General features: G+C 44.0%; 1 protein-coding gene across 2 annotated transcripts in view; it reads right to left on the reverse strand.

Moving 5' to 3' along the window:
- Positions 1-24,706, reverse strand: part of prex2 (phosphatidylinositol-3,4,5-trisphosphate-dependent Rac exchange factor 2) — a 106,588-nt gene that overhangs the window by 72,266 nt on the left and 9,616 nt on the right. The window contains exons 2-7 of one of the 2 annotated variants that reach the window (XM_036521005.1): positions 9,274-9,345; positions 8,042-8,164; positions 7,021-7,125; positions 5,774-5,875; positions 4,340-4,501; positions 197-330 (exon numbers count right to left, since the gene is read on the reverse strand). In XM_036521005.1, the coding sequence (XP_036376898.1) occupies positions 197-330; positions 4,340-4,501; positions 5,774-5,875; positions 7,021-7,125; positions 8,042-8,164; positions 9,274-9,345 (698 nt within the window). Of the gene's footprint in view, positions 1-196; positions 331-965; positions 1,009-4,339; positions 4,502-5,773; positions 5,876-7,020; positions 7,126-8,041; positions 8,165-9,273; positions 9,346-24,706 lie in introns of those variants that run through there. The other variant, XM_036521006.1, reaches the window with a different exon arrangement.

Raw genomic sequence — 24,706 nt, forward strand, 5'->3', positions numbered from 1 at the left:
CATATGTAATCAAATCATGCTGATATTTATTCACATACTTTTAATGGTTTTCAGCAACTTCAGACAGTGTCTCCATCACTGACTGGACACCTTCAGATAGCTTATACAGCCAGTATAAGGACTTCACATCTTTGAGATATGTCCACAGATTTTCAAATATGTGACACTACATGAAGCTGACACTAAAAGGACGGACCTGTTTTTCTTCTTGCAGTACACCAGAAGGTTATCGAAGAGGAAGAAGATCCGCTCCTGGATGTTCCCCGCTGAGATCTTCAATAAGATTCCGTGCATCAGCATCTCTGTGCAGGTGTCTGTGATGTTGGAGCCCTGAAAGCACAAATTAAAATAGAAACAGAAGCTGAAAACTTCAACAATCAAAACACCATGAAGAAACCATTCTTGCTTGCTTTGTTCCTTGGACAAAAGGCTAGCTGACACACTTCTAAGATGAAACTGACAATTAGCATGAAAGGACCCAGTGTGGCAGAGGCACAAAGTGCAGGCTTGAAATGCAACAACTGTTTCCCACTACACTACATGATTGACCTGTATCTGTGGCCTGTGTCTTCTTCAAGTAAAACCCACTTAAATGAACCGAATGAATGACTCCGTATTGCGAGCAACATTTCACACTTTCGGCGTGGCTTAGATCATCTCTCTAAATCAAAAACTGCACCTGAAGCCATTTGGATTCCACTTTTCTCCTCTGCAATTACCCTGCTGATATCAAAGCAGTCACATTATGGGAGAAAGTATGGTGCTGAAGAATGACCGAACACAGGCTCTCAGTAGGGCCTGGATACTGCAGGTTCCTGAGGAAAAGATTGCTTTTTGCGTTGGATGAAGTACAGTCTTACAAACCCCTAACAATAACATTCAAATCAGTGAATTTCCATCGTGGGTACAGAGAACACATTGCAGGTCTCCCGCTGCAAACGATAAACAGCACATTTTCTTCTTACCTTGTCTTCAGTGGGAATTTATATGCCTGCTTTTGATCACCCTGCCGAACCTAAAAATAACTCCCGAACTCACAGAGCCAGAAAATGTGCTAAGCATTTCCTCCTGGTAGGAAATCACACACCACAGCTTGCTCTCTCTCTCTCTCTCTCTCTCTCTCTCTCTCTATGCACCGCCTGGCCACATTCTCCAGCGCCCTCCTTCACGGCCAGATGTTGCCTTAATTACAGCAGCCGTCACAGTGCACAGACCGGACCGGTCACCTTCTGGGGCCGAAGCTGACTCCACTGGGGAGGAATGAGGCTGCATTAGTTCAGATTACAGATGAATCAGACACTTCCCAGGCAGGGGAAGCTCTCCAGCAAAACCTCAGCCAAAGACAGACACTTTCAAGTGATAGCAAATTGTGAGTCCTGATTAAGCCGCAAGAAAACGCTTCTCATCTGCTCTTGTTCATATCTGTACAGGAGCTCTAGGTTTCCAACGTGACAGCGCTTGCGTTTAGTCACAGTCACAGTCACAGTCACAGTCACAGAGACAGACTTCCCGTGCATTAGAGAGTGTAGATTCCAGCTTTTTTCAGTCCTGAGCATCTATTATCAAAAACCTGTATAAGAGAATAAAAGCTCTAGAGGAGCACTCCTCTACAGGGCTAATGAAAAAGCACACTCTCTGGGATGCCACTTCCAGTTGAAAAAAAAAAATTGTGTAAAATGCAACAGGGCCCCCAAGTTTCCTAATGAAACACAGCCACTTGAGTCTAAGATATGCAGCCTCTTACAGTTACATTCCCATTAATCATACTTTACTGGGAAAAAAGAAGAAACACATCCTAAAATCTAATATATCCATGTACCAATCAACAAAAGAATGAAAGCAGCCACTGGACAGGAGCTCAATTGGTTCTAGTACTCTTTCCACAGAACATGCGTGATAATGATAACAACTAACAACAGACAGTGATAGCTGTCACTGACACAGGAACTTCTGAACACTGACTGGACTTAGCACTGACACACACAGCTACACTGTGAGTGTGACACTGAGGGTGACACTGGCACTGACCCAAACTGACACTACTAAACACCAAGGGTGACCCTGGTGCTGACACGCACTGGCACTACTGAACACTGTATACTGGGGGCGACCTTGGCACTAACATTCACAGAAACATCTGAACTTGACACTGACACGGAGCGCCACTTTACAGACAAAGACAGTGGTGATTTATACCAGTAGTGACATTTGCACTAATGTGATGAGCACTGTAGTGACCACTGGCAGGGCAACATGGCGCCTCAATGTGGCCTCCCTCGCCGACAGTCACCCTACGGTTCAGCCCGGGTCACACAGCTGTGCGGCCGGTCGAGACCGTCAAGCAATCAGCCGAGACTGGAAACAACATCGGAAAAAGTGACTCCTTCATCTCATCCCCCCTCCACACCCACGTATGGACCAGACCCACACTTTTTTTTAGCCTCCTTTCCACTGCGAGGAAAATAAAAACTGGCACAGATGCATTTTAAGAGCTTGTCTTGATCCAGAATGAGCTAATGTCCATGATTAATAAAGAGCAGAGCAACAAAGAGCGAACAGCTTCGACTAAAACCGTGCTGTGCCTGTGTCACCCCACCCATCGCCCACCCCAGCCCAGCTCTGAAATATCCCCCTATTCTTAGTGCTATGTGTGCCGGGGGAAGCTTTCCCCATCTGAACTAACACTCAGGCCAGAGAGTCACCGACCAACAAAAAACATATACACGTTTCCAGAGGGTCGTTCTGTACTTCATGCCTTTTAAAGATCACACTGCACAACTTGATTAAAAAAAATAATGCAATTCTCGAGACATTCAGTTTTTTTCCCCTCAGAAGAGATGCTTGCAATCAGTGTTTAACTGTAAGTCTGGTTGTTTAGCATTCCCTTTCCTGATAGATGGGAGCATTCAAAAATGCTAAGGCCATGTCTGCCCTTTAAATGACATTCTGGTATAAAGGTTCGACCAACTGTTTTTGATTTTGTAGTATGTTTTTACAGTGTTTGATGTGGACCAAAAAATGGCAAGCATCATTTATATACAGATTCCTTGCACTAAAACAATATGGTCTTTGTTTCAGACAACATGAAAAAAACATTCAGGCATGCACAGACATGTACATGAAAGATGGGGAAATCAAACTATTTTCTAATGTGTACAGTTCATGCATAAAAGTGGATATCAAAGCTGTCTTTATGAAGAACGAGGTCACCCAAGCTCACCCTGATCCACATGTGCCATTACCAGAGACTGTATCGTTACTTTAGTCATATATAACATCCCCTCCTACTTGCGTGGCAAAACCCTATCTAACAGATACCATAGTTCATTTAAGATGATTCTTTAAGTACTGGTGTGAAACCTGTAGTTATCTTCTTAACTGTCTGATGGCAAAAAGACAGGGCTAAATCCACCACTTAGGTGCGATATCATGTTTTATTTTCCACTTCAGCCTTCCCCACTCCATAAAAGGGCTTGTAATCTTTTCCATCTCTGTCCTACAGAGTGCCCGGCAGCAGTCAAAGTCCACAGCATCGGGTGCCGGGAATAGTTTACATAAGAGCACAGCACAGCCATACCAGCCTAGCTTTGCGTGAGCACTGGTGCCACCATGCCAGTCTGTGACTCATGCTACCTCGCACCCACCCCATCCACTCATGCCTTGCAGCCCTGCTCTCCTCGAGCCCCCCGTCTATATCTCAGGGGCCTCTTGGTCATATCAACCTTCTACCAAATCAAAAACATAATCAGGTGACTCCGGGCACAATCACCTCCATTGTTCCTCATGTCACCGCCTCTGGTCTTTTTTGTATATTGTTAAGAAAGGAAGGCACTTCATTTCAGTGAATAAGAAAATTAATCATCCAGACCTACTGCCGAAATGTACCCGATTATGCAAGATAGCATTATAATTGGGCACCGTGAGCATGAATACATTGTTCAAGGAAAATTTACATCTAACAGGATAAGCCTTTGTAAAAATTCACACTGCTGAGAATTCAAAATCATGAAAATTAATCTCATCTTGCGTTGGCTAATGTTGAAGAAAGTGGTTCTAAGTAAATCATAACATTAGCTGCGGTTAGCAAAATGCAGTCAGTAGGACCTGGAGTTGCCAAAATACTACAGTCCAAACATTACACTTTCTTCAATGTTGAACTGAGACTCCAAGGAAAATACACTGTTGACAATTTTTTTCATCAAATACTTAGATCTTGATTTATCCTAGGCTGGCAATGCTGTTGTGTATGACATAACTTTAAAATTAAGGCCACTTGTATCATTTGTGAAGTAGGAAACCATTTTCAGAGACTGGTTAATTGCAGCCATTTTTTACTCACCTCCCATCCCTCGATGTGTGACTGCCACTCTTCCAGGACCTCCAGCTTCTCCATCTGCCTCTTGGCTTCATTGATGTTGGAGCACACAGCTTTCATGACTTGGAGGGCCTCCAGGACCAGCGAGTAGTCATTGTGCTTCTTTGGGGTTCTCTTCAGCAACTCCTATTCACAGAAATATTTATCCCAGAGCAGTCAGGAAACAGAAAGATGAGGTCTAGCCAGATCTCTTTAAACATGAAAGTCACACTTTATCCCTTCTGATGTGACTGCATATATGTTTACTTGTAATTTTCTTTTTAAAAATATCAGATGTTTACTTTTGATTTACAGGAACAGAATAATTTTCTTAACCACCCAGCAACAGCTTGTCAAGGTCTAATGATCAAGATTCTAATCATGTCCCCTGGTCTAACCACAGTTTTTTGGCACATTAATTTCACATTTAGATGTACATTTCCTTGATGTTTGGGAAATGACAGATTTCTTTGTGTGGTGTTTAATGAGCATGTTTTTGCATCTGTGAAAATTCAAAAACTAATCTTCAAGGACACATCACACATTTTTTACCATATGTTTGTGCAAAGGAAGGTTTAAAATAAGCCTGTGGTGATTAATAATTAATTAAGTTAGTTAATCAATTATAGCTTTCTTCAGATTTTTTCCAAGTTAATCAAGTTTTTGAAATGGTATTACATTTTATATTATAATCTTTTAATGAAAAATGGTATGCAAAGTCATTAACTTACAAAGTACATGATAATTAATGAACATATTACTTGATTAGTACTTTGCACCAGTAGTATTATTTTACTTTAAATACTTTTAACATTCGCAATTGCTAATTACATTTCAATTCAGAATCAAACATTCAAACAGCCAACTGCGCTGTCAACCTTTTCTGCTGGTTTTGTAAGTTAATTCACCAGGGCTGCTGTCCAACTTAAAAGAAAGTTTTAAATGGTTTGCTTAGGTCTGTTCAATAAAAATACAATCACCTTGAAAAACGTGGATACTGCATTTCACTACATAAAATATGCTGAACAGAAGAACATTAGAATGATACTTGCACTGTACATTAAAACTTCCTTTATGAATGCAGCAAACCCATTTGTATAGAGAACTCCACCTATATTCTACAGTATATTTGCAGTAGGTCAGTTCTGATATGACCACATCCTCTTTCCTGACTTCAACCAAAGAAAAACATGACAGAGAGCATTCAAGATCATTTAACTGCCTTCTTGTGGGGCTTTCTTTACATAGATGTCATAAATATACAGCACTGCACCAAAATAACACATTTTATGAATATAAGATGATGACAAAGACAACAACAGACCTTCAAAAACATAAATAATACAATCAGGCAAATTAGATGAGAGTCATAATCGTGCGAATGGGAAATACTGAATTAGTTCAAAGAAGCATACGTACTCTTAACAGGAGTGGATATTTGCAGATCCTTTGAATGGGGGCGACCAAATAGCCTTCGAGAGGTACTTCTGTGTTCTTCCTTCCTCCTAGCAGCATGCAGTTCTGAAACGCACACAGAGGACGGGGACGCGGAAGAGAGCTGGTGAGATCGATGTCCATCGCATCCTCCGCAGAGTCATGGGAGGGCTCAGTGCCCCTGGGCCACACCACAACTGCCGGGGCTGCCGGGCACTCTGCTTCCCCTGCCGAGGTCAGCCCGTTCAAACAGCCACTCCATTCAGCTCGAATTCAAAAACAGCCCGCTGCCGTGCACCCGGTGCAAAGCGTCACCGGAGCACCGAACCCTCCCAGGTCGCTAGCCGTCCTCCCGGCTGCTTGAAAAAGATCAGGACGAGTTAGTGGTGTTCATTTCAGCTTTGGTGGAGGATGGAGAATGGCGAGGCGAGGAATAACCGCGCACGGGGGGGTTGGGGGGCGTTTGGGGGGGGGCTGTGTGCCTTTTCCTAACACCCTCTGCTGCTACAGAGCCCTAGCATGACCTGCCCATTCGTCAGGCGAAACAGTGCTGGAGGTCTGCGTTTCAAGGTTATCTGGTTTTTACGGAGGTCCTAAAACAGGAGTAGATGAGCATGGTGATAGGAGGTGTAAATGGAGAAGGGTTTAAAGAGAGGGTGTTGGCGTTGCATTACAAAAGCAGGAGGAACCTCTGGGGCTGAGACCGCTGTCAGCGCTGTCGGAGGAAACGAATTTATGTTGCACTTACAGAGCGGGTCCCCACAGGAGCAGCAGAGACCTGGGGGACTGTATTTCACAGGCACTTTGGAATAGCTACTCCTCCAGAGCAGGGCTGAAAATGCAGATCTGGCCCGGTCTTTTTGTTCTGCTTAGTCTTAGAATGGCCACTTAATGCTGCCATCCCACAGTGTAGCAACTGAGACGGGAAGCGCTGCTCAGAAGGACGCTGCTCACTGAATGACACCAGGCCTCCTCACCACATTGTCACATTGTGCAGACACAGTGAAACACTGCCCTTGCATGCGAATGAACGTTAATGTATTTTCTGGTAAACATCTGAGGCAGCTATTAGATAATGTGTTGCATGGTTCCAGTTTAGGCTGGGACTCCCTGCTGCCACACGTGCAAGGGACAGCTGGTTTCAGTCACGTCCCGGAAAGTGACCTTTCCCTTTTTTCACGACCAAACACCATTACCCCCACGTTCGGATCAGTTAAAAGGTCCTTCCCTACCAGTAAACACGTCCGCACGGTCCTGATCTTGTTGAGTTCCAGCAGCAGTCTCTGGGCCTTCTCGTGGTTCCCGCAGTACTCGTCGTAGATCTGAAACCTGCTCCTCTGGGGGACAGACGGAAAGAGAGCCGCACCTTTTCAGCTCCTGTGCGGCCACACGTGACCAAGCAGTGCATCAGACACTATCAGGTCTCACCCTACAGTCTGAGAGCTGAAGGAGAGGGGAAAGCCTCATTGCTGGATAATGACTACCATGAAACACACCCACAGATGCAAACCTGTAAAAAACATTATTTCAGTCCTTCAAGAGCAGCCCATTGTGTCTCTTGACCAGCAGCCAAAATGCTGAGGCTCAACTGTAGACTTCAGCACCATGTGCACATTCTTGCAGTCAGGCCCCACGCTCGCCCCGTGTTTGATAAGCTTTGATATTATGTTTGCTTTTCTTCAAATTATCTTACCCCAATAGCTAAAAATGTCTGTGAAAGAACAATGGCTGTCCCTGTGGATAAAGGCATGAAAAAATAAACAAGCCAATATTTTTGGAGACTGTGACTAAAAGAAGACTTCAGCGTCTTCTCACATGACCGTTCATTTTGGAGAAAGGGTCATTCATTGGGGAGATGAGTGGTACTGGAGTCATGCACACCAAATTAAGGTTAAAGATGTAACAGAGCTATTTACACTGTAATTTCTCCCAGCTGCGGCATGAAAACCTCACAGTCCAGAATTTACATGTGTTATTGTGTTGATGTCACTCCAATGCCGGTCTCCACTGTAGGAGACCCACTGTATCACAGACGTACTGTACAGTATGGGCTCATGAGAGGACAAAACCTATAACAGACATACAGCCCCGCTGAAGATGTATTATGGATCTACTCCGCAGTCTTGTAGATGCTGGCCCATTACAGTGGTGCTCATGGGTAATCCAGCTGGAAATGAATGTAAGTCATGTCGATCGCCCTGAACACTGGAGTCCGCCGAGTCGCTGAATAATGTAACAGGTAAGGAGACTCACAAAGTGCAGGAAGCAGCGGCCCACTTCGTGGTGAGCGTGGGGGTCCGGCTGGAGCAGCCCTTCCACCATGGACAGGAAGTCTCGGTGCACAGACAGGATCTCCTCAATGTTTGAAAACAGCACCTGGGGACAAAGGATTGAAAATACCTTACACACAGCTTCCAGGAGGAGAGAGCCTGCTGTGGCCGGCATATGTTCAGATTTATCGTGGTGTATAGAGGGTTGTTTAAGATTCCCCTTCACTCAGAGATTTTCACTTTTTTATTCAATCTTGTCTCAATTTCTGAACATCAAAAGAGGTGGATTAAGTTGTCAGTGTAAGCAAAGCAGTGTGGTGTAAAGTCTAGTGGAACAAAAGTGAGGGCCTGGTGACTGTATGAGTTAAACACATGTCAAGGGCAGCTGGCAAACAACACCTGCAGCAAGGGTAAATGTATTAGATTCTTCTAAAGCAACGATAACAGCAAAGTAGCATGAGTGGTATCAGATGATGTCTGAAAATAATACACAGCAGAAGCAAAGCACGGTGAAAGCAGTCTTAGCAGGAACAGGACTTAATATATTCTCATTTGTTTGGAATGTTTGTATGTGGCCTCATGTAGGGAATATGAATTACTTGCTTACATTACACATCTGACAGGCTCTTGGACTGCAACAGCAGAGTGTCGCGTTACCTTACTCCCCCTCCATCAACCCCCCGCCCCCCCCCCCACCCACCCCCGACCCACCCCCCCGCCAGCCTCCACTCCCACCCCCGACCCCGACACATGACCTCAGACTGACACAAACACCACGCGCACAAACATCCAAACACAGCCACACAGACGTGCCCAAGAGCCTGTAAAAAAAGGCTCCCAAAAATGTGTGTTTACTTTCCGCAGCACGTGAGCCGGCAAGCACAGCGCTAGCCCTGCGCGCTCCCATTCTGCAGATGCGTCCCTTATTGTCACCCTCCTCCAGCCGGAATCGGTTAAAAATAGATTATGTTTACAGCTGCTTCCTGGATCTGATTTTTTCATTCAAAAGTCGGCTATTTTGGCTCAAAGGAGCCCTCCAAACAAGAACGCAAGCTTTATTTGGCTGTCACTGCAATTTCCGGCCTTTTTATTACATTACATTTTAAACAGAGGGTTCTGGGCTAAAAGCACTCATTCTTTAAATGCAAATGACACATCACGTGGAGACTCCGGTCTCAGTAGAAATGATTTATGGCATGCCTCGCAGAAACTCACCTTGACAGTCTCTTCCGTAATATTCTTATCAATTTTTGTTGCTGCATACTGATTGAGACGATGCAGAAATACCTGTTTGGAGGGAAAAAGGAAAATGTGTCAATTTTTACATAATCTTTGATCTCTTCTCAGGCTCTCTCGAAATAAAGAACATATGATCCTGCCTCTGTTGTGACAAGTGATCTTAAAAAGTGGATATCAGCTTGAGGTACAACTGGAGGCAGTTATAACATACGCTGTCCAGCTGTAACATTCAAGTACTTTTCCAGAGCAAACTGCAAGTTGTTACAATTGACACCTGATACTGAACAGCACACGGAATCTGATCTCTCAGCTGAATCAAGCACAACAGGGTATGTGCAATAACTGTGGTCTGTGACCTTTCAGGACGTAGCAATCATGTGGACTGAAAAAATAGCCTAAAATCTGCTTAGGTCTAAAGAAAAGACAGAAGATTCATCCCTCTGTGGTGCCAAAGGACTTAATCTCTAAGGAGGACCTGAAACAGGAGACAGACAGAGCCACAAATATGTGGATGAGAAGGAAGACTTCGGTGTCTGGCTTCTGTCTTGAAGGAAGCAAACTTCTTAAAGCCAGGTGGTATCTGGAGAAATCCTTTCAGTAGATGAAAACATCCTCTATTATTTATTCTATACAGCAAATCGGATCAACACATTTCCAATAATAAGAAATAACATTTAATAGATAAATCTCAGTTTCCAGAAAAGGTGCTGGAGGGAACCAGTTTGACACCTTGAGGGAACTGCACTTCATAGGCTCAAATATTATCTCTACCTATCAGCCTACTCTTATCTTCAGCAAATATATCTGTCAAAAACTAATGTGAAAATTTGCAAGTAACGGGAAACTCTACAGCCTGGCTTACTGCTTTGGTGACAAACTAGACCGGCCAAAAATATTAAACATGTCACTGGGCAGTAATCCTTATCCATTACAGCAGGTCACATCAATGCAACTGTGCATTTTTAGAATGCTTTCATCCTCAGTGAGGAGAAGTAACTACACTTAGAGTAAATTTGATTTAGAGACCCCCCCATTTCCTGCTTGAAAAACAGAGAGCTGGGTCAAGAGGCTGAACATTATGGAACGCTCCAGTAAGGTGTTGATGGGAGGCGAAGTCCATAGCAATTTTAAAGGTAAACTCTAGTTACAGACTTCATCTCCTGTTGCCACTCTTTGGACACATAGTGCAATATGTCAATATACTTGCAGAGGTGTAGAACTCCTCCCTGTAGAGTGTTAAACTCTTACAGAATGATTTCATTTGCTATAATTGTGTCTCCTATAAGGTGTGAATTTTGCCCCCACTTTATATGGGCAGAATATACTGTACTTAATTCTGACAGAAGACCAATTAGAATGTTGGAACCACCCAACAGGATATTATTTATGGGAGATGTTGTGGGTACAAAAACTCCCTGCTCAAGCTTGTGTTATCAGATTGGAAGAGTGTCAGGTCATACTTCAAAGTCATTTTCTTCATTCCTTTATCTAGAAAACTGAGTGAGACAAACCACACAGATGGTTTTGCTACAACTTCCACTACTAATATTCCAAAACAAACAAAATAAATTAATTGCGGTGGGAATTTCAAAGACAGCAACCTTTGATATTGTCTCCTTTAGTCTTGTTGCTTCACCTGGGATGGGTGCTGTGAAACAGATCTGTCTTGTTTCCATAAAACCGATGCGGGATTCGACTGGCATTAAGAAACTCATTAAGAGCTACAGCTGAGCTCAGACAGGGTGGCACCGAAGGAAAGAGACCATGTCAGAGTTCCCCCTGACTGTCAGCACAGTATGCCAATCACACTAATACAGCCTTCACATTAGGGCTGCCATGACAGAAACCAACGGACTTTATTTTCCTCAAGAAGTGACAATTATTGATGAGATTCAATTCTGAGTTCATTTTCAATATTATAATAAATTACAGCAAGTCTTACGCGTAGTCAGTAGCCTTGCAAATTGGTTGCGGCACAGCCCCCAGACTGCCGACTGAAATGTCAGTTCACTGTGAAAAACAACGTGAGAACCAGACGACCAGATAGCTGGCAACACGGTCACGTATCTCTATGGCAGCACATGGATAGCGTTCAATGTGAAAGCAAGCAGATTTCTCACACCTCGCTTCACGTCCAACAGCTACATCAGAAGGTGAAAGGCTGAATTTGAATGCCAAATGCAAAAGGCCTCCAGCATGCATGTAGGCTCAGCTGAGACCACCTTGTCAATTACCTGGAGATCACAGCCAGATTGAGAACTGACAGAGATCGAAAAGCACGAAAATGTGGCAGATGAGGGAAAGCAAAACATGTCCTCTCTCACCCAGCCATTTTCCAGGGGCTTAACGATCCACTAAATCAAACTGAAAGAGAACAGCCTACCTCTGCAGTTAGAGGGTACTTATCTAGTCTGCTTCGTGGAGGAGTCTAGCTATGACGGAGGTAGATGTGCTGTACACCCATATCACTCCTCTGAACTCTGGCCAACACCTTCAGCCCAGTCAAGGCTCACTGAGTTCATCTCCTTAAGCACCCTCTACAAACATATGACTAGTTATCATCACTCTGGGTCTCGGATTAAACTTATCTATGCGCTTGCAAGGATGCTTAGGAGGCAAGAGAACTGAATCAACTGCACAAAATCAATAACTGCAGGACCTCATGTAAACAATTTAACGATGGCCTCTGCTGAAAATGAAACATTTCCTGTTTCTATGGCACCCTAGGAATAATTACACTGACGATATAAACATTGCATTACAACTGCTGGGGAGGACAACTACACAGTCCTGATGTGGGACAGAGGACTGCAGTCAAGGCCAATTGTCGAGGAAGTTTTTCCACTACCTCACTAATTACAAAGCAAGAGATGAAGCTGATTACAAGGACAAGGGTTAGAAGCTTACACATCCAATTACACGAAATCACATTGTTTCACGACATATTCCAAGCTATAATCCAAATGACGAAAAGGGAAACGATAATTGAATATTTCAGATTTGGTCTTAATTAAAACAACTTGGCTGAACAATCACACCCGTTGTAAAATGATTACATCGTAATCACAATGCTATTGATGCACTGCATAGGCAAACAAAATTTGACTTTTATTTCTAAGTCTGATGAACACAAAGCATCTTTCCTCAGCCTATATGATGATTAAACAATCTTGGAGATTCTTTCTTCCCCAATGAGCCATTAATTTAGATCAAAACAATTCAGCACGGCATTTGAAAAGCCTTAGGTCTATCACTTAGCTCTGTTTGAAGCTTAGCTTTGTGCAGTTAAAATGACCAACTTACATTTTGCTGCACCTTTCTGCTTGACTGTACTAATAGAAAATCAACTGTTTGTGGAAATTAAATGTCACATTATGTGTAATATACGTAAAGCAAAACATATTGTGTTTCACATGCTCAATGAGGAGTCATTTCATTGTAAAAGATTACAATGAAATGCCAGCATAAAAATTGTGTTCCTGTTGGCCCGATGAATGTTTTCATGAAAACAGTAACAGATATACTGAAATGCAGAATACAGTTAAATTTACTACTGAATACCTAATTTCCTAAATCCACAAGATGCCACGAGGCACGCAATGTACACTTGCTCCAATTAAAAATCAGGCTCATCAGTGAGACGGACCAAAATTTACTCAAGGATTTCACGTCCGCCAAATCTTCCTCATGTGGCGCCATCGGGGTTGTGATGTAAAGAGCTGCAATAACGGCCGCGGGTTAGCCACAATAAGGGGGGGGTGTGTGGTGGAGGGGACCCGCTCAGGGTTTCCTGCCTTTAAACCATTAGTCTGCCGTCCATCTGACGCGGTCTGCGGAGAGGTATCCTGAGTGGCACAATGATAAGGACCAGATGTCAGCCTCCCGGTCCTCGCGTTAGCCAATGGCGGCTCGGCAGCGAGGAAGAGGCCTTCTTTACGCTGGGAATGGACGTGCTTCAAGCAGGAAACCGCCGCGTCTGGAAGCCCGGGACTATCAGAGAGCAGACTTTATCGCTGTCCCGCAGTGGGGCAGAAGCACGGCCAGCTCTCGGCTCCCCCCAAGCCACATCAGAGTCTCGGAATGTGGAACCGCAGAGGAAGGATGACAGACAGGCTTGCTCAGCGGCACAGAGAGAGGAGCAAATGGGCTTTCAAAATCAGATCTTTAATAAATGAAAATAAATAAAAATAGAGAAGACGTCGGAAACGGTTTGTCCTAGCTCATCTGATCATTTTTCCTCAGTGCCCAAAAGGCCTATGTTTCAGCTGTGAAATGAACTCGCCTACTGCAGCCTGGGGAGGACACACACAGGGGCGGAGCAGAATCAAGCATCTAGACAGGATAACAAGTGAATGCCGAGAAATCCTATACATATTAGCAAGACAATAAAACAAAATCTCATACCAGCATCTACAGTGATGCAACCTCATGCTCCAGACGCTGCAAGAACACTGCACACCTACACCACAGCAAATGCTCATTCTGAGTTGCAGATGGTGCTCTCAAGCTATAAATTCTGCTGTTATTTGACAATAGCCAGAAAAAATAGGCTTGGGAGCACTTGTAGGTTCTTCTGTTCATGGACTCTTAATGTGTTCACCGGCAGTGAGACCTGGCATAGCCCCGTACCCCACAGCTTGTGTCCTCATCACCAGCGCCACCACCGGGAGCTCAGAGAATCCAACTGCACCTCTTTCCACATTTTATTTTCATCCCACTTAGAACGCCTAAACGTGAAATCTCCTTAGCAGATGCTTCTGAAAAACTCATTGGAAACTGCTGAGATGCGACTGTCAAAAGTCATTCAAGGTGTCTGTCTTCTAGTTCACCTTTGTTCTCCTCACATGAATTCTGCCAAAGAACAATAATGCTAGTATAATAACCATATTAAAAATAATAATAGTCATTTTCATGTTTGTGGTGTTGGATTATTTTAAATGAGCATTAAGTGGTCCCACAGGCAAAACAATCAGATTTGTTCTTCCTTTTTACCTGAAATACAGCACTGCACTGTACAACCATTTCTCCAGGGGCACCCTATCTCAGCAACCAACCTTCCTCTTAAATGGTATCTGTTTTCAGTCTGAATCGGTGATACGCCCATCTCAACAGCTAGCAGAAGCCTAGGGCCTTTTCAGACATTTGCACTGTGTGCATTCCTTCCCACTGTCGCCTTGGGCTAGCTCTTGGGGGTTCAGGCCCAGGATCTCAGTAAAGCTGCTTTGTGTCAAATTTCTCACATGAAAAACACTATACAAATAAAACTGAATAGTGTTTATATGTGTTTTTTTTTTCAAAACTCTTTTTTAAAAACTCCAATTTATGTTATTGTTAATTAATATTCTGGTTTTCAAAAAAGACTTTTTTTGGGATTGTGCCTCAATAATAAAGAAAATACATCAGTTTATACCCTTTGTTCATTTTGGTACATGGAACACTGCATCTTTGAGAAATATTTCACTATGGCATATGTTGGCGTAAATGTACAGTATAGGTGCAGGTGCGAAGCTCTACAGTTATTTAACTACTTGAACCAATTAAGTAAGGGTAAGAGGTTGGAACCAAAACCAGCATACACACACACACACACACACACTGACCCTCCAGAAATTAAATTTGACATTTGGCCCCCTTGTGCAAAAGACAAAACAGCATTGCCATTCACTGAGGAAATTAAGAAAATGTGAAACCATTGGAAAGCAAAAATGAAAAAAAGTGTCATTTTCCCAGGGTCCGGTACAACGACAGTGAACTTCTCAAAATTCATCCATGTCTAAAACATTCAATATCTGCTGAACTTTTATTTTGGCCCACTGTCCCTTGTTACACTTGGATGAACTTGCTTTATCTTACATACTGCTGTCACTGCCAGAGGCTTGTAATTTGTGTTATATGTCAAGTGTTACTGGTAAGAGACACTTTAGCTGAGGCAAGATATAACATTAAAAATACACAACTGAACCCTGTGGAATTTTGAAAGGAGATGTAAATATGACTGTTGAAAACCATGTTTCCTTTTGATTTAATTTAATAAGTCACATATCGTGGGAATGGTCTGGGGTTTACTGAGGGGTATCCCAAAGGGTCATACACGCTTGCAGCATGACTGTGTTTGAAAGATGAAGATTGGCAGTCCATGTCCACACGACCAGCCTGTCACCATGTTTGGCCCCAGACATCTCACTGAGTAAATGCCTATCCGTATCTCTTCTGAGGAGTGCTATTCTTCTACATGACGCACAATTAAATACCGTCAAACCAGCCTCTTTATTGAACCACGGAGGAGAGGGGGGTGTAATTAGTTAAAAAGACTCTCCAGTTACATAAACCCTCTCTGACTTGCATAAGACAGCACAGTTCAGGGCTGTATTACGGGCAGTGAAAGGCACTGTGATCTTTGCGTTGCTATGTCTACAGCACTCTAACCCTAAGACTGTTCACTAGGCCCAGCCTTGTTCCTGTGTGGTGGGTCATGGCTTTGTGTTTGGAACGGTTATGCAATGCTTCAACATCTTTCCCATGCAGGCCCACGGTTATAATGGGTGGACTGGTAGCTGCTCCTTGTATTAAATCTTAATCTCTGCCTTTCTTGGAAACGAAACAACGTTGCACATAGTTCACAGACGCTGTCACACATGCACGGGAGACTCCCTTGCTGTGACAAATACTTCCAGGCAGCAAACTGGACCAAGGGACAAAGATGGAGTTTCAGCCCCTCACTTGCACCGCAATGGGAACTGGAGTGACAAGTAAGATTAATGTACTGTACTAATGTACTGTGTGCGTGTGTGGCTTACATAATCATACGGTATTTACAGGGATGGGACCATTCCTACCCAGGGAGCTTTAGAGATATGTGTCTGCCAAAAAGACAAAAAAACGGTGCTCATTATATTGTAAAAAAGAGGAAACTTAACTGCTCCCACGCTGTTGAAACTTGAGTTGAGTTCAAAGATCAACTTAACATCTGTTTCTGACATCAAGTTAAGACTTTTGAGAAAATTTCATGCATGTGGGAGGGGAGAAAGTATGCCTCAATTAAAATTATTTCATGATATGAAATTAACTATTAAGACGTTTTTATTCAGCGTAACTGGAATCACAAAGCAAACTTTTTTTCTTTTTTACTCAACATAGTGTGTGCTATTTCAATTGCAACTTTCACTGATACCTTGACTTTTTCATGGTCCAGGGCAGAACAACAACATCACAACAAATTTGAATAACAGGACTCAGCCATACAATACAGCTAGGCTCATCATTTTGCCTAGTCTATAAAGCCTTGTCTGGCCTTTGTGGAGCCTGGTCTTGAACACCTTGAAGGGTCTCCATTTGCCATTATGAATTCTAGTAAGCTGCCCTGTGCATTTTTCACTCTCTGCATGAACAATCAGTGTGATAGCATGTGAACATCCTGTAAGTTTAGCAGTAACTCCCTCCGCAGTACGAGACACTAGAGCTGTTGTGAAAAATGCACAAACAGAGGAGGCTATTGAACTGTTAAATTTTCAGCAGACCCCTGCGCTGGAGAAACCTATCAGCTCCCAGGCTGATGATGTTAAATGTGAAATTGCCATTCATTCCACAGAGCTACTTCTCGACATGCAAGAAGATTCAGTCTTGTGATGGAGAGGCCATGTGTTTTGCAAGAGATGAACACAGACACAGCTTGCAACCAATTTACATTAATATAGAATTTTGTGACTTGACATTGTTTATAATGGACTTGGTCTGTTGATGTTTTCACATGCCAAAATGTATAAGCCTGCTGCTGAAGTCTGTAAAAAAGAGGATCGTTCACAGTTTACCGGACACAACTGGGCTGTTAAACTTGGAGCAATCACACAAAAGCAGTCCCATCTAGAAGCTCCTATGAGACTAGTTGTTAAGCATTGTATCATAAAAATTGGAGTGCACATATAATTGAAGGTGTAGGCCGTAATTTCATTTACACAACAGCCCACTCAAAAAATTACTAATGAACTGAATTTGTGATAACACTTTATGATACATCACAGATCATAAAGGGGCTTACTGTACAAGCCCTGATATATTCCTAGACATTTTGAAAGGAAATTTCAATAAATCTAAAATCTTTTCATGTTTTCAGTTATTACTGTAAAAATCTAAAATTTCCTGAGCACTGCATCATACTCTGTGCCTGAAATATAAACCATTTTGCTGTGGACATTATCACAGTCCAAAAAAAGTGAAATGTTTTTCTTGCCCCTGGCAGGAGCTTCCAATTTAAACATTTCAGTTGAGTGGCACAGCGTGGTAGTCGTGATACGATGCTGTGAATAGAGGCAAACAACAACAGCTAATTACCTCTACAAGCATCCACCAAATCTGCACTAATTCACTGGTATTGAAATGTACTAAAGGCGCAGCAAGATGCAGACTTATTTTTTACGCAGCCAATAGAAATTTGGTCATCATTACAAAATGAACTTCAATATTGGCTTAAAATTCATAAAGCAATAAAACAATGCTCCAATACTCAGCCCAGCAGTATGCTTCAACATGTGGCAAAGCAGGGATTGAGAGAGACAATGGAAATTACACAGGTGGCATTTCAGAGACCCTCATTAGTTCTAATCTGGGACTAAATTACATGGTGGGGCTGCTGACCGGCCACATGTGTAATTTGGTCCAAGATGATGGCTAATCAAGGCCAGTGAAATATCATGACTGTGCTGTAAATGGTGCAGATGTTCAGAGTGATGTGGCACAGTGGCACAGCAAGCAGCGACATCTGGTCGCCACTGCTCATGAAGATGGACACAGGTGCTCTCAGTAAGGATTTAAAATAGTCCTGGCTTTATTATGTAAGAAAGTTAAATCAATAAAACACAGTGATGGACTCAGACTGAACTTGATGCCAGCCAAAGAAATAGACACTTTATTTACCAAGAGCTTCATGTTTGGTTCACAGCAAAAAGAGTTGACACTGTGGGTCAAAACCTGGCATCTGTGTGTTCTAGTGGCCCCTGAAGAGACTTTCCAGTATCCAGCATATCAAGATCAGAAAAAAGTAATTATGCCAAAACAAGCCTAGCAGACAAGAGAGTGCAGAGGTTTCTCTGTTTGGGCAAAGCTGGCAGTAAACCACCACAGACATGGAATATGATGAAGAAAAGATGGTGGTTCTCTTAACTGCTCTCTCTCTCTCTCTCTCTCTCTCTCTCTCTCTCTCTCTCTCTCTCTCTCTCCCCCCCCCCCCCCCCCCCCCGCACTGTCACTCCCATTCTCACTCCCACTGTCACTCCTGATCACTGTCTCTCACTCACTCACTCTCTCTCTCACTCCCTCTTGCTCCCTGGAAGATAATTAATAATCGTGGAGAAGACAAAGGCCCTTCAGGCGAAGGCATGGATGACACAAACGGCGCTCTCAGTTTAGCACATTCCCCGCGACTCCGCGGCGCAGCGTAAACCAGCGGACTGTGAATGCCTGCAGTGCAACGTGACCGGCAGCGGCACCGGTTTACTGCTTCTGGAACGCACAGCCCTGTTCCGTGCCCGAGCTCGACCGAAATAAAACTGCAGCACAACATCCTGCCCGTCGAATGTCAAGCCTGTTTCTTTTTTCCCCTAACAAGTCCTCATGACCTATACGTCTGCGACAAAACAGGTTAAGAAATACATTTCTGGGGGCTCTAGCAGGGTCAGAGGCCGCCTGCGACACTTAGAGAGTGAACACCTGTTAAGAAAGTCCTGACCATGTTAATTGGGACCACAGTTTCTCTCCCTGGAGACGGACAGGGAATTAAACAAAACAACAGGTAGAAAGAAGTGCTCTGAGAAGGATGCCAATGACAGCTTGCATGGTAATCTCACACGAGTACTTTGCAATGAACCTACAGCAGGGACACATGAGTGTCGCAGGTATATACACCCTTGCGAATCCCCCTTTTGCCGTAACACAATTAAAATAAAACACGGGTGACTTCCACAGCTAGGTTAGGCTTTTAAGCTAAGCTTACAAGATATGGTGTTCAGATTGCCTCCAAGGCACCAGGCCCAGGGCATGTAACGCTCCCTGTAAAAATGTATAATGTATTCACCAGAATCACACAAGTGACCAGAAAATAATCATCCCAAATGGCAAAAAAGATACATGGACAGACAACAACTGTCATCTGCTATGCTGGAAATGTGAGTGAGACCCAGCAGACTGAAGAGGGTCCTTGCAAGGAGGATCTGTAGGCAAGTCTGTCTTTATTCATTGACTAATGACACCATGAGGACTGTGACGGTCATGGAGAGACCGCACATGTCCACTGCCTTCCTTGGGCACGAGTTGCCTTTATGTGAACTCCGCGACACTCGCAAATACACACACGCTGACAGATACCGATAAGAGCCATCAAGTTTAAGTCAATGCGATGCCGCTATTGACGGACTTAATGTTGTCGCCCACGAAATCTACGTTTTATAACGGTGAATGAAAACACTAGACAATCTTGTGATTATGCTTTAAAACATTTTTATTGTGCTTAAGTAGGCGCGCAAACTTGAGTGCATTAAAAAAAAAAAAAGAACAACGTAGCATAGTCATACCATGTTGAATGCTGCTCCTCAATGTTGGCAAGTGTCTCTCCGGTGGCAAAGGAGTGCCGTGGGGAAACAGCGTAGCGTTTATTTCGTTCCGGCCACGATTGGCCCAGTTTACCTTGCTTGTGGCCATGAGGGGTGACAGAGACGGCCTTGATCAAGCCGCCTCCGTTTTAATCCTCATGTGTCATTTTGTTGAATTGTATTTTTGCTCAAATCTGCTGTTTAAATGTTGTAGGGTGTTATGATGCTGCATCAGGATTTGTCATGTTGTTGTTTGTGTTGATTGATTGTTTTATGTTCCCCCCCCTTTATGTGAATGGTGCTGGTCACCTGGGATATGTCTGTCTGTCTAGTCTCATGGAAGGAGTCTAGTGTTGGATGTTGGACTGTGAGTACTGCTGCTGTAATATTGTTCTCTGCCTTTTCAAAAGAGACCTAGCAGATTTTGTACTTTGTTTTGTAGTTTATTTGCGTTCAGAGATTACTATTTTTTGTTTGCCTTTTTTTTTCTTTCTTTTTCTACTTAAAACTATTTTTGTGTTATTTGAACTTTGAATATGGACTCCTACTGATTAGTTTTAACATTAAGCCAAAAATAAAAATTACTTTTTGTCCATCTTATTCACTCGCACTCTGAGTTTTTGGCCTGACCCAGGAGCCCTCAGTGGCGCCCTCTCGTCCATTCCTTCACAACTGGTGTCAGAAGTGGGATTAAGGCCAGTAGAGTGCAGTAGTGAGTATTTTTTTTGTTCTCCTTTTTTGCATCAGCATTTTTTTTTGACATTTCCGGTGGATGCCATGGGGCCGAAGAAACCTGCTGCTCCAGAACGGAGACCTGGCCAGCAGGAAGGCGGGGCCACTGGCGGGGAAGGCGACTGCAGGGCTGACCCAGAATTGGCCAGGGTGGCTGAAGATTCTTCGGTGCAGGAACTGCGGGACATGTTTAGAATGATGATGGCTCAGCAACAAGCACGAGATGCCCAGCAGGAGCAGGAAGCAGCGCGACAGGAGAATCGGTGGAGGACTCTGCAACATCAGTTCAGCCTCCTGCAGCGGGAGGTGCATGTCAGAGTCACGCCAGATCCTGAGGCAGCTGCCGGAGCCCCTGCTAGCGATGCCGACGTCCCGGAACCACCACAACGGCAATCCTTAGCCATGGGCTACCCCCCACCACCACCGCCTGAACCATCCCGTCCCAGTAGCCAAGCTAGAGTGCAGGTAGAAAGGGAGCCCAGACTGCAGTGCTTGGGCGAGAAGGATGATGTCATCATTTACAGTGCATCATGGGAGGATCATCCCCATCACCTGAAGGAGGTGCTGAGGAGGATCGAGTCTGCAGGCCTCACAATCAATCCTGCAAAGTGTGCCATTGCCCAGAGGGAAGCGGAGTACCTGGGGTATGTAATTGGTGGGGGGGTCATTAAGCCGCAGGTCCAGAAGCTCGAGGCCATTCAGCGGTGTCCCTTGCCCCAGACCAAGACTCAAGTGCGGTCGTTCCTAGGCATGGCCGGATGGTACAGGAGGTTTGTACCCAACTTCTCTGTCAGGGCAGCCGCCCTTACAGATTTGACGCGGAAAAGTTCTCCTGTCCAAGTGCAGTGGTCAGAGGAAGCCAAGAAGGCATTTGAAGACATACAGAATGCACTGTGCAATGAGCCAGTACTGTATTGTCCTAACTTTGAACAGCAATTTGTGTTGCAGACTGACGCCTCTGATACAGGCTTAGGGGCGGTGCTTCTCCAGGGTGAACCAGACCAGAGGCATCCAGTGGCATACATCAGCTGCAAGCTGTATCCGAGGGAGGTGCGGTACTCTACAGTTGAGAAGGAGTGCCTGGCGGTGAAATGGGCCCTTGACGCCTTCAGGTACTACCTCCTTGGCAGTGAGTTCCTACTGGAGACAGATCATCGGCCTCTGCAGTGGATGGACCGTATGCGTGATTCCAATGCTCGGATTACCAGATGGTACCTGTCCATGCAGCCGTACCGTTTTACTATCCGCCATATTCCTGGGCGGAGCAATGCCACAGCGGATTTCCTCTCCCGCCTGCCGGCGTGAGACCAGAAGGAGGGGGGTGTGTGACGGTCATGGAGAGACCGCACATGTCCACTGCCTTCCTTGGGCACGAGTTGCCTTTATGTGAACTCCGCGACACTCGCAAATACACACACGCTGACAGATGCCGATAAGAGCCATCAAGTTTAAGTCAATGCGATGCCGCTATTGACGGACTTAATGTTGTCGCCCACGAAATCTACGTTTTATAACGGTGAATGAAAACACTAGACAATCTTGTGATTATGCTTTAAAACATTTTTATTGTGCTTAAGTAGGCGCGCAAACTTGAGTGCATTAAAAAAAAAAAAAGAACAACGTAGCATAGTCATACCATGTTGAATGCTGCTCCTCAATGTTGGCAAGTGTCTCTCCGGTGGCAAAGGAGTGCCGTGGGGAAACAGCGTAGCGTTTATTTCGTTCCGGCCACGATTGGCCCAGTTTACCTTGCTTGTGGCCATGAGGGGTGACAGAGACGGCCCTGATCAAGCCGCCTCCGTTTTAATCCTCATGTGTCATTTTGTTGAATTGTATTTTTGCTCAAATCTGCTGTTTAAATGTTGTAGGGTGTTATGATGCTGCATCAGGATTTGTCATGTTGTTGTTTGTGTTGATTGATTGTTTTATGTTCCCCCCCCTTTATGTGAATGGTGCTGGTCACCTGGGATATGTCTGTCTGTCTAGTCTCATGGAAGGAGTCTAGTGTTGGATGTTGGACTGTGAGTACTGCTGCTGTAATATTGTTCTCTGCCTTTTCAAAAGAGACCTAGCAGATTTTGTACTTTGTTTTGTAGTTTATTTGCGTTCAGAGATTACTATTTTTTGTTTGCCTTTTTTTTTCTTTCTTTTTCTACTTAAAACTATTTTTGTGTTATTTGAACTTTGAATATGGACTCCTACTGATTAGTTTTAACATTAAGCCAAAAATAAAAATTACTTTTTGTCCATCTTATTCACTCGCACTCTGAGTTTTTGGCCTGACCCAGGAGCCCTCAGTGGCGCCCTCTCGTCCATTCCTTCACAAGGACCCATCTCAGGCTTTTTAAACTACTTCAACAACAGTGCACTTTCAGTGGGAATGTGCACAGGAAATATGGACTATAAATACAGCTAAGAATGTTAACATGTTGTCCTGGGACCAGGCAAACTCATCTGCAGATGGAAACGCTGGCTCTACGCTGGGGTGTGTTGTGCTTTTTATTAATAACAGAAGGCAAGCCTCTTTTCATCCTTTCTTCCATTCTGCAAACAAAGCCTGTCTCTGTGCACTTCATCATATGTTATGAATGTACGACTCTGGTCTGGTGACAGACAATAAAATTCATTGAAAGATACCAAAGGAGCAAGAGCCAACATCATTCAAAGCAGTTGTGTGTAAACTTAGAAATGTGTTTAGACCTCAGTGGACTTAAGATGTTTGACTCTGATCGGATATTACTAGACAAACCTTCTTTTCACTCCTTGCTCCTCCATTTCAGATGGTATATCAAAGGAACTTGGAAAAACCAGCCCCTCAGATATGTCTCCAGTACATCCTGTCACTTTGGTGAAGAAAATTCATGACTTCTATACAAAAAATATGACTCACATTTCAATATTGTTCCCTTCTTGACCTTGGCATAAAAACAGCTATTAACAATTGTAAGATACTATTGGACTGCATAAAACAAGTTCTGTTAGATTTAGGCAAAATGATGTCATTTTAGTGCATGTATTTGTGCGTACTGTTCTCAAGGTAATAATCCACATGCATGGGTGTTTCTCTAGAAAATAATATTAAAAAGGTCTGCTAGCACTTATAAAGCTATTTACTATAAATGAGTATATAAACTTGATTTTTTAAAAGCACACTACTAACTTGTAATTATTTTTATATGATTAGAATTTGTTTTGCAGTTGCAAAATTCCCAGTTGAAGCATATCAAACCACTCTGGAATGGTAGCATTCTTGGAAACAAGATTCCTTCGCACACATCTTTGTGGAAAAATTGGACACAGTCAATAAAGAACAACAACTTGGTCTTCTCTTTTGGAGATCCGAAAGGCAGCATGAATTTCAATGAAAAGCTGCTGTGTGGTGATCCCTCTAAGGGAACTGGGATCAATGCCATCTTTGTATCTGTGAATGAACAGCGCTTCGCGCTAACCCCTCGGCGATGCCAAGCACTTGAGCGGATTCCTGCCTGGTTAACAGCGCAGCGGCTGAAGGCAGCTTCTGTGGGACGACCCAGATGAAGCTGACCTGTGCCAACTGGTCCACCTCCCACGACACCCCTTCGCGTGCTCGGGGGCCACCCCTCCCCACCGCCCACACTCCCCCCCTCCCCCGTCACCTGACGGAAGTCTCTCGGAGAGGCGAGTGACTGACACCGGTTTTCTCCAAGAGACTCTTGTGTTAGCGGATCTTAGAAAGCGCCCGTGACCTGTGGCTGCACTTGGGTTGGCTGGGTTTTCTTGAACAGCCGTCACATAGTGAGAGCAGGAGGTTTCCGGCGGCGAACGTGAATCTTTCAGTGGAGCTACACGAGGAGCCAGGAATGACTGATTTGCGAGGAACGCTTCTTAGACCCATTTCCCTATAATTTATGCAAACTTTTTATTAAAAGGATAAATTTGGGCATACCCATCGTGACTTTAACCCCAAGAAGGGGAAAGGCCAATGTTAAATTTAAAAGAGACCAGAGGTTTCCTGCTTCTCCGTTCCCGAAAAAAGAACAAGTCCTGGGTATTTTATAAGCAGTAGGAAAAGGCCCCAGAGGACTAAAAGGGGCAACAGTGCAGTGAGAGTCATCTGC

The sequence above is a fragment of the Megalops cyprinoides genome, chromosome 2, assembly GCF_013368585.1.
Source record: "Megalops cyprinoides isolate fMegCyp1 chromosome 2, fMegCyp1.pri, whole genome shotgun sequence".
Lineage (NCBI taxonomy): Eukaryota > Metazoa > Chordata > Actinopteri > Elopiformes > Megalopidae > Megalops > Megalops cyprinoides.